The sequence below is a fragment of the Urtica dioica genome, chromosome 7 (assembly GCF_054948205.1).
Source record: "Urtica dioica subsp. dioica isolate 48M chromosome 7, U.dioica_male_clone48M_v1_H2, whole genome shotgun sequence".
In the NCBI taxonomy this organism is placed as follows: Eukaryota; Viridiplantae; Streptophyta; class Magnoliopsida; order Rosales; family Urticaceae; genus Urtica; species Urtica dioica.
Genome location: NC_142762.1, coordinates 26318090 through 26329172, shown reverse-complemented (window position 1 = coordinate 26329172; position 11083 = coordinate 26318090). Strand labels below are relative to the sequence as shown.

Sequence of the window (11083 nt, the reverse complement as noted above, 5' to 3'; positions counted from 1 at the left end):
TGCAGGACATGCCAGGACGAATGGACACACGATTCTGAATGTGGCATGCTGTGTTAACAGCCTCTGCCCAGAAGCGATAAGAAAGAGATTTCGGATGCAGCATGACACGAGCCATTTCTTGGATAGTCTTGTTCTTCCTCTCAACAATGCCCTCGACAAAGACCCAAATAAAATTAGGAGTCTTTGGCCACCAAATTTTGTTCATAGACGAAGAAATACCAAATTTAGTATAGTTATGGGCAGACATGCAACCAAACGCATGCCCTCGATCGTATGTCCTTTATTAGAAAAAATTCTTTTGTGGATTGATGCATAAACCCTAATCAGAGTGATCGTATGATTTGAAAAAGAAGAAAAAGGAACATTGAATCATTATATATTAAATTGATATGGATTGTATTAATTTAGACAGCAAATGAAGAACCCGGATCTTCTTTCCCCTTTTGGTGTCTCACTTGGTGTCCTTCAATCAAAATAAGACATGTCATCATTTTATTTAATTAATTAATTAAATTTTTTAATTAATTATTAAAATAACTTATTTTGATTAAAGGGACACCAAAGGAGACACCATAAAGGGGCAGAGGATCAGAATTTGCAAATGAGACACATCCTTTTATAACTCTTTAGAAATTTGAGAGTATAATATTATTATTATAATTATTATCATTAGAATAATATTATTAAAAAAATAATGACAAACTATTAATATAGTCCTGGGATAGTTTTAGACATTAAATCATCAGGAGGAGCTTCTAAACGAATATAGTCGTACATAATTCCCTGGAAAGGGCTAATGCTGTTAGTTCTTGTGAAGTAAATAGTGTTATATCCCTGAACGAGCTGAGAACCGGGAATGGCTACGTTGTAGAGCCAATAGAGACCATGAATTCCATGCCTCGCTATGGTGTTATCTTTTCCTATCTGTCCACTGCTAAATATTGGAGAAGTTGCTTCTGGGTCATTGATCCGAACCTAAAGAAATAAGAAATTATTTTAAAAACTTGGCACTAATGAAGAGAGCCTATATTGCTGATTATATTATTTCCGAGTTACATTAGGGGTAACCAAAGAATAAATGTTAATTTTTGTTATTTAAATTGCGGGGAGTACAAGTGATCTAGTGAAACCTTCAATTTCCCTATAAAAAAAAAATACATGCAAAATATAATGATAAACCTACTTGCAATTCAGATACATGTGCAGTTGCGAGTCCTATGCGTAGAAAGTAGGTTTGGGATTCTTCCACGTTGTCAAGGTTAAACCTTATTTGCCACGTACTTCCTTGGTACGTCCTATTATCGATCTTTCTGTAAACAATTAATAATACCTATAATAAATCAAATGAACCTTGAATACATGGCATATAATTATTTTTTGTCTTTCAGAATCAAAACACAATAATTATGAATACAAAAGTAGAATAAAACGAAACAAACAATCGTGACGTAAACTATCTGCTCGTGATCGAGTGGAAACCAATAATTTACTTTTTTTTATTAATGTATAAATTTTTTAGTGAAAATCGAACCTGGGGACCTGAGCGAAAAACCAATCTTGACTATAATCACTGACGCCGATCGTATAAACTAAATCTTCGTGAGGATACAACTCTGCGTACCTTTCCCAAAGTCCGTACTGCCGAAATCTGCCGATCATTAGAAGGAAAAATAACCAATAATTATGACTACGATAATTAAGGTACATTATGTACGAACGAACGAAGAAATTTGTGAGCGACTTTAGATTTCATTACAATTTCATTTGACAGAAAATAATAATATGAAAATTGAAATATTAATTAGTAGAAGGTTTATATATAACTTGTCCGGGTGATTAACATAGAGCTGGTTAATATAATAAGGATTCGGATCGGGAACATAAAACTCGGCAGCTGAGCGATCAGGAACGCCGATTTCCCACAATGTTGGGCCGTTTCTTGGTGGCTCGTAAATAAGATCTCCCATCTCAATTTCGCTTCCTGTTTGTGTGTGACATTACAAATATATATATATATATATATATATATATATATATATATATATATATATATGCTAGATAATGAATTTCTTCTTTCTTTTTTGGTACTTCCAAGATTAACTCTTACCTGGAGTAACTATAATTTTAGTATCATATCGATAATCGCCAATGAAACCCGGGACAAATGCGTAAAGATTATACTCTCCTGCTCTTACATTGTTGATGCAGAAATAGCCAGTCTCATCTACTTTGCTCCAAAATTGATAACCCTTAAGATTAAAATGTTTTAAAAAAAAATGTGAGTATACAAACATTGAAGAGAAAATGTAGAACTAAAATAAATAGGATTTACAATTACTGTTCATGAGATTAAAATAAATCAACACATAAACTTGTCATATTAAGTGTTCTGAACTTCTTATGATTTGTTTGCTAATTCAGCAGATTCTGCATTCTTGACATTGATTATATATTAAAATTGAAAAGTATTACAAAATGAATTATTTAGCTTGTGTGTGACATATCATGTGTTCCTTCTGGAAATGAGTAACTGTTATTAGTTCTCATGCTTTGCTTTTCAATGTGAAATTTCTAACCATGTGCAGTATGATAATAATTACAAAAAATTGGCTACATAAACCACCTAAACTATAGGAATTGTAAATTAGCCAACCTTTGGTAAATACTTTGTAAATAGTCAACTTGCATATGTGGCAGCCTATTAACTACCTAAAATATATGTTTGACTGTGTTAAATAAGTCTTTTATTAATCTGTTAATAAGTTTACTTGGCTATTTACAATAAATTAACTAAAGGTGGGGTATATCTTAATCCACTATATCCGTGTGGCTATATAGCTTAATAACCCTAATAATTAAGTCTAGTATTAGAAAATCTATAACTTACCACATATAATTGTGCATGTAATTTTTCATCTATATATATAATAGCCATTTGTGTATAATTTTTTTGTATAGGGGTCTTTTAACTATATAGTCAGATTTATATCTTAATCTTTCACCTCAACTTATTTACGGCACTCAAAAATATAAAAAAATAAATAAATAAACAGGCACTTTTATAATTTTTTTTTTGTGAATAGTCACCTCAACTTATTTATGGCACTAAAAAGGACAAAAATACCCAAATCTAGCAATTTTTAAACTTTCGGTAGCTTATTAAGCTAATTTTTTTTATATATATACATGTATATATACACACATATATATATATATATATATATATATATAAATTGTATGAGAGAGAATCAACCATACTGGCAAGATCTGATGTTCTTAATGCTTTGCAATTTTTTTATCAGTTTTGCGCTCTCCGCGACTCGAACTCTTCTCAGTTAGCCACTCGTCTTCTTTACTTTCTTAATTTTTAAAAATATATATATATATATATATATATATATATATATATATATAATGTATAAAATGAAGCATACTTACCTTGGCTTCTCTTTGCCAAGATCCGACCTCACCGGGCGCTGCCAACCCCACAAAACCCCCCTCGGCACATATTTGCTCATTGCTAACATACCTACTCCATTATTCCGTAGATTAAATAAATAAGTAAAATGTGCAACATCTACAAATTAAAACATCCAGAATCACACATACGTGACATTTACTTGATAAAAAAAAAAAAAAAAAAAAAAAAAAAAAAAAAAAAAAATTAATTAAAACGTGCTATATCAACCAATCTTTAACAATAGGCCGTCACCTAATTATAACAAGGGAAAATAACACATTTATATCCTGTGTTTTAGTGAAATGTCGAGTTTAACCCTCGGTTTTCAAAAATGTCGAATTCATACCCTCTGTTTAACTAAAATGACGAAATTCTACCCTGAAATGAATAACAGCGTCACAAATCTCCCTTTCATTGATATTATCTCTTATATAAGAAAAACCAAATCAAATCTAAATCAGTGCCCTAACTTACAAATTTTCAATTTTGAAATAAAAATAGCCTTAAATTGAAATTAAATAATAAAACTCATACCTCCTAAGAAATGACTTCATTCCGTGTTCGAATTGAAATTCTAAATCCTGGATTCTCTGTTCGAATATGCGATTTTGATGACTATCAACTATCGATGTTTACCCATTTGCCTCTTTCTGTGTTCTTCACGATTAAGAGACTGTTGTTTATTTTTTAGTTTTTAAATAAATTACATATATGGTGCGAATGAATAAAGATAATTGGTGTTTATATATAAATATTATAGCCAACGTCAATGAAAAGTCAATAAAAAGAATATTCGTGACACTGTTGTCTATTTCAGGGTATAATTTCGTCATTTTAATTAAACGGATGGTATAATTTCGTCATTTTAGTTAAACAGAGGGTATGAACTCGACATTTTTGAAAACCGAAGGTTAAACTCGACATTTCACTAAAACACAGGGTATAAATGTGTTATTTTCCCTTATAACAATTTAGTAGTGTAGTTCCAAAAGCTGGTATTCTATACTTGACTATTGTCACACCAAACGTTTCATTTTCTATATTAGAGCATAAAGTAGGGTATATACCTATCTGAAACTAGTAATCTACCACTTATGTTGCCACGTTGGTCCGACCAAGGAAAGTCTTCTGATTGTGGAAAGTCATATGGCCAGTTTTGCACTTCAATTTCCATCTGAGGAAAAACTACATGTTATATGAGGACTCACAAAAATGTATATACGTTTCAGATAACTTGTAGAACCTGATCTTTAGCGTCTTCCCAGAGTAGCTGAAGAGGATCGCTTTCTTCATCCGACAGAGAATTTACGTAAGTGAAAACTGGACCGTATACTTTCTTCCATGTCTCGTTTTGTCCGAAACTCATGATCAAATCCTCTCCTGAATAATGCGTGCTGTGGAATATCTGGTATTCAACCCGGCATATATTTATTCCACGAATGGTAAATTGTACATATTATTCATTGAAATATAAGACTCAATGTTGGATAATAATTTTTGTCGCTACTGGTTCACGTGTTTGAGTTATCATTTTAATCATGTTGGTGGTGGGAGTTTTAGGCTTGATACCCATTCTTTTATAATGAAGATAGAAATTTTAGTTATTTCACGCTAAACTGAAAAATATGTAGTCCTAGAAAAATAATAATATTTTTATAAATAGTATTTCACGATGTCGGCTGGCACGAAGCCATGCAGGTAGTCTTGTGATCAATAATATATTTTTTATAAAAAAATAAAATATTCATAATTAGTACTTTATAGTTATGTATATGTATTTATAAAATAAATTACTTTACTCATCAGACCTCATATATAATCCCTCGGACATATTTACTTTCATATCTTTTTTTTCTTTTCTTTCTATATATGAGACTCGTTCGATAATTATACGTGTAGACAACATACATGTGATTCTTTTAAACATAAAAAAAAAGAGGTGTGGATAAAATCAATACAGATAATAATAAACACAAATCTATGTTGCTGATGTAAGTTTATTTATTTTTCATCATTTTAAAATATTAAGATTTCACGTTTAGTCTAGACAATTCAAATAGCAAACAAATCTATCATTTTATCAAGTTTAGGGAAAAAAAAATAGCTATAATATTATAATTTTATATTACGTGCTATGTTAGCCCCCCTCGGCTTAATTTTTGGCTTCGTCCTTGGGTGTCGGTTAAAAGTTTTGACAACCAATTCTTATTCTCGTTGAGGATGGATTCGATGACGTATGAAATTTGTTCGACTTCATATTAGTATTGTAAAGGAAAAGATGGGTATAAACTAGAAAACAAAACAAAAAACTCAATACTTAAATAGACTTTTAAATCTTAAAAAAATATAGATTTTAAGAATTTTACAAGATGACATTCAATTAAGATTACCATTTTGTGTTTACGGATTGTTTGCTAAACCCTGAAAAAACACTTGTTATGAGTTACTTTTACAATAGATTTTGTTTAGTTCATTTTGGATAAATTCACAACATTTGTATGAAAATTGGTATCCATAAGCACATTGATAACACTAATACAGGTGCATCCTGGTTATATTAGTGTCATCAGCGTTAAAAACGTCTTTTTACGATACTTTACTACAAAAATAGTTGAAATATATAACTTTACTACATCTAAAATTTGAGTAATGTTATATTATTCACAATTAATATGACTAACCGCGAGGGTGGTTGGTCCCACGTGAGAGGTGAGGCATTGTTTGAGGGGCCCACCAGATCGGAACTCGTCACTTGGAGTGATTTGCCAGAAGCCGACGGAGGGATCAGTTGAAATCCACCCATGAACTCGGTTGTCTTTGTTTTCGCGTGAATATTCGTATTTATCATCAACCTATTACACATCTCATTAGATGATCATAAGAAACTGGAGAGAGAGAGAGAGAGAGAGAGAGAGAGAGTGTACCTCTCCTGTGAACTCTTGCTCGATGGGGTTGATAAGTTTGACTGCCTCAGGGTAATCCAAAGCCTCGCCTCTTCCTGGTTTTCTATCATCCGGCAATGGCATATATCTTTGTCTATCTTCTGATATGGCCATGTAGTGAAACCTAAACATATGCAATATATATACAATCCATGATCACCGTCATGTAGATAACTGTGCATTCTACTTATACATGCATATCTAGTGGAGTTGGAGTCTTCAACTTCAGCTGACGAATGAGCATGAGTGTGTGTAATCAAAAGAGACATATGTTTCAACCTCTTTACCCATTAATCTATTAATAATGTCGATGACATAGTATTTAACCGTCTATATATAGATAATTTGCGACAGTGAGTTTTCCAGTAAAACTTTTTGGATTTTTTTTTTATTACATCGAAAAACTCTAGGACTATCACAGATGCATCTCAATTTTAAAGATGCATATGAAGATGTGTTAGGAATCTCACATTAAAAATAAATGGGAATTAATAAGAACTTATTAAGGACATGAGTTACTCCTATCATTGTCAGTTGGTTTTAAGATGCCCCATGATACTTTAACATGGTATCAGAGCCTATTAAGTTCAAATTACGGGTATTCGATCCAATCGTTGAGATTCGACCCAAGATAATCGAACGCAAAGAGCCGTCATCTTGAGGGAGCGTGTTAGAAATATTCTTATATTGAAGGTGAATGTGAACTACCAATAACTCATAAAGATCACGAGTTACTCTTTTTATTGTCAATTAATTCTTAAGATGGAATTCCATGATACTTTAACAAGACGGTACTCATTCTCCAAATTCGCATTTCATCTCTATTATCCATGATGCATAAGTCTCTTTTGAAACTTAAATTCTGTAAAATGTTTACTTTTTAACGTTGTTACAATTTTATACATATTGTGTATATATAAACTAATGTATTATAAAAAAAAAATTAATTCAAATACAGCTCATATTATAAAGAAAAAAAAATTAATTAAAAATTACTATAATAAAAGTCACAATATTACATAGACAAGTAAATAAAAATAGCAAGACATTTAAAAATGACATAGAAAGCTTAGGATTCATAAAAGGCATAGATAACGGGAATAAAAATAGCAAGACATTTAAAACATATATATATATATATATATATATATATATATATATATATATATATAACAAACTTATTAAAGCTCGATTCATAAAAACTAAAAAGTAAACTTCCTTAGACTTATAATGGTATAAAAGTCTAGTTGTTTAAAAAATCATCCAGATCATCCAATATGATCAAATATTGTCCGTATTCGTAGCATTAAAAGCACCATGTTGAGAAAATTTGAATGAGATTAATATTTTGGGTATATTTGTAAATATATAGGGTAATGTATCTAAATAGCTAATTTAAAGTTATAGATTTGCAAAATAGCCAAACTTTATCTTAATTTAGTGAATTAGCCAAAATGTACAACAATCTGGTTTCATAAAAAATTTTGACCCCAATATTAATTTTTTAAGTAATAAAATTGCATATAATAATCGTCAAAAATTTTAATCTTGGCTGTCAAAAAAATTTTGAAAACATAAATTTAACCACTTTGCTGAAAAATTAAAACTTTGGTTATTTTGCTAGTCAATAAGTTTCAAACGACTATTTTGTACAATTTTTCCATATAAAAATAGTACTTGAAATCAAAGTTCTAAAATATGTAGTGTTGTAAAAAAAAATATGTCCATAATTTTTTAAACATTGTCCTCTAAACTGGAGATAGTAAGTATTTTATGGGATTAAACGTTTTGAGCGCCATTTGTGAAATAAGTTTTGAAAAGTTATTAATTTCCTCTAAAAGAATTCATTGACAATTTTTGTTTTATTGAAAGTAATAATTATTAATAACATAACTTTTATCATCTAATTGTGAAAGTTCAATATCTCCCACAACAAAATAAAATAAGAAATTTATAACCAACTAAGCCACATTAAATTTATTGTTTGTTGAATAATCAATGTTTGGTTAATTATAATCAACTAATCGCTGATTCTATTAACAATAATTAATTATCATTTTTCTTAAATAACTCCCGTTGATTAATTGCCAAAAGATGGAAATTATTGGACAAAATTGTCAAGTTGTTAATAAAATCAATGATTAGTTAACTATAATTCATCAAACTTGACTATTATGCAAATTTGAAATTTCTAAATGACTATAGAACTATAGAACCCACGAAGTATTGCGTTATCTTAGCATACTAACCATTTAAATATCTTGGTAAAGTAAATTAATTAACAAAAACCCAACAAACTACATGTTCATTGGTTCAACGTATATTTTATAAATAATTACAAATTTATATATATATATATATATATATATATATATATGTGTGTCTATATGCATATATGCATATATGCGTTATCTTAACATACTAACCATTTAAATAACTTGGTAAAGTAAATTAATTAACAAAAATATAAAAACTACCTGTTCATTGGTTCAACGCATATTTTATAAATAATTACAAATTTATATATATATATATATATATATATATATATATATATCTTCTTTTCAGATAAGACCCTATATATTTTCAGGTATTTAATGTCACAAATAAGTGATGAAATGCGGTAGTATGATGAAATGCAAATCAATGTTGGTAAAGTGTTGTTACTTACTTGTCCTTCCTGAGTTTGAAGGCAATTCTGGTGTTTGTGAGGTTGAAAGCTGGCCATCCGTCAAGATGCTCATATATTCCATATGAATAGAAGCCCGACGAACCACGAAGCATAATGAATCTTAATCACACGAAGATAAAACAGATTGGAGTAATTTTTTTTTTTTTTTTTTGACAGAAGATTGGAGTAATTATTACCCAATCTATTAGATAAATGTTATACCAATTATTAAATTAAAAAGTAAGTAGCCTGACAGTTACCTTTTGTCAATATTTAAAGGAACTTGTTTTCCGTCTAGGGAAAAATTCCACATTCTTGTGAATGAAATTTCAATTTGTTCACTGTCTTCATATATTACCTTAAATTCTGTGCCTTCAAGCCTGCATAATTATCAAAAATGATAGTTGCGTAAGAGAAATAACTTTAATTTCAAAAGATCAAATATCATATGAATAATACATTTTTTACTAAAATTTCTTTCCTCCAGTTCAGTTGGCCTTTTGCATTGAATTCTATGTATTATAGTGATTCTGATTCAATTTATATTATATGTGCCTCAATTAATGACAAATCTTAAATATATTTATAATTTTACTTAAATGTCTATAAACACATAATTTTCAAGTAAAAACATGTTAACACTTTAGCTGAGTTAGCACTACTGAGTAAGTATTTCTATAATGATTGTACAGCAAGATATACAGTCTAATTAATGGTATGAAAAATCTCAATTATGTATCGTCTAATTAATGGTATGAAAAATCTCAATTATGTATCATAGCTATAAAGCATATTGTACCAAAATTTTACTCGAATTCAATTTTCAATTAAAAACATTTTATATGTCTGTGCTTGCGAACTACCCTTTGCTACTTCTGCACCTGTTAAATTGAAGAGATATGACCAAGAAGATAGGAAACGAAAAGGCATGTGTACCGATCGAGCGATCCTTTTTTTCCAGTACTTCCATTTCCAATCCAAACAAGGTCCCAGTATCTATGAATGCCAAAAAAAAAAAAGAAAAAAAAAAGAAGAAGAAGAGAAAACATAAATTACAACATGTATGTATTTAGTTAATGGAAATGGCCATAATATCAAAGCGAAGAAAACATATACCCTCTATTGGTTTCATGATTTAGAGCTTCAAGCAAATTGTCGACGCCGTTATACCGGATTCCAGTTATCGCTCCACCCGGTTTTGACAAATTAACTTGCAATATTCCATTGTCAATTTCAACCTATGTAAAAGAAAAAAAAAATCCATTGTTCTACATTAAGTAACCAAGAACTTATGATCAAACGACTGTATATAAGAAACAAACCTTACATATTCATCTTCAATGTTCAGCTGCGGAGATAGATACGGCATGTCATCGTTCTCGTTTTTGTTGAAGTCGATGGGAGTTTTGTGCAATTTCTTAAGGTGGAGAGACTTGGTTTTGGCTATCATTTTGAATAAAACAAGTGTTGTCACAACAACGCCAAATGAGGACCATATTTTTTGTTGTGCCATTGGGAATTGCAAAGTTTTAGGTGAAAGTCATTTGGTTAAATTGTCGTGGGATAAATGGTTGTTGGGGATACATATCAAACTGTCAAAATAATAAAATAAAAATAATAGCTAGGCAGCAGAGTCTTTTTGATGTGCTCTACGGCCTACTTTTACTTGAACTAGAAGACAAGACAGGAATCACCAATTACGCCTTTCACTTTCTTGTGACACCATCTTTCATTTGTCTTCACCGTTTTGTCTTTCTTTTTTTTGTTTGGTCAGTTTAGGTTCACGGGGTAACTTTCTTAAGGGAATCGCGTATCGTGTAATTTTCTTTCTTCTTATTATTATATATTAACCAGCGGATTTTTATTCTAAAACTTAGTGTCCATATGTTTGTAGAATAATGTTATTCCCACAAAAGAGGGGTTGGCAATACGTATAAGACAATTTGTAACTGATTTTAAGATTAAGTTAGATAATTATTGATATGCCAATTTGGGGATTGTAATTAGAAA

At 30.2% G+C, this 11083-nt stretch overlaps 1 protein-coding gene across 1 annotated transcript; it reads right to left on the bottom strand.

Annotated features, from left to right (window-relative positions):
* Positions 1-705: 705 nt before the first annotated feature.
* On the bottom strand, positions 706-10612 carry LOC149390567 (uncharacterized). Its single transcript, XM_089619806.1, has 15 exons — positions 10401-10612; positions 10190-10311; positions 10010-10069; positions 9334-9453; positions 9074-9193; positions 6385-6526; positions 6142-6312; positions 4704-4865; positions 4528-4634; positions 3439-3529; positions 2108-2249; positions 1825-1981; positions 1532-1648; positions 1184-1310; positions 706-975 (listed from the first exon to the last, which is right to left on the bottom strand). Exons 1-15 carry the CDS (start codon positions 10584-10586, stop codon positions 706-708), a joined length of 2094 nt encoding a protein of 697 aa, XP_089475932.1. The 5' UTR covers positions 10587-10612.
* Positions 10613-11083: the final 471 nt, after the last annotated feature.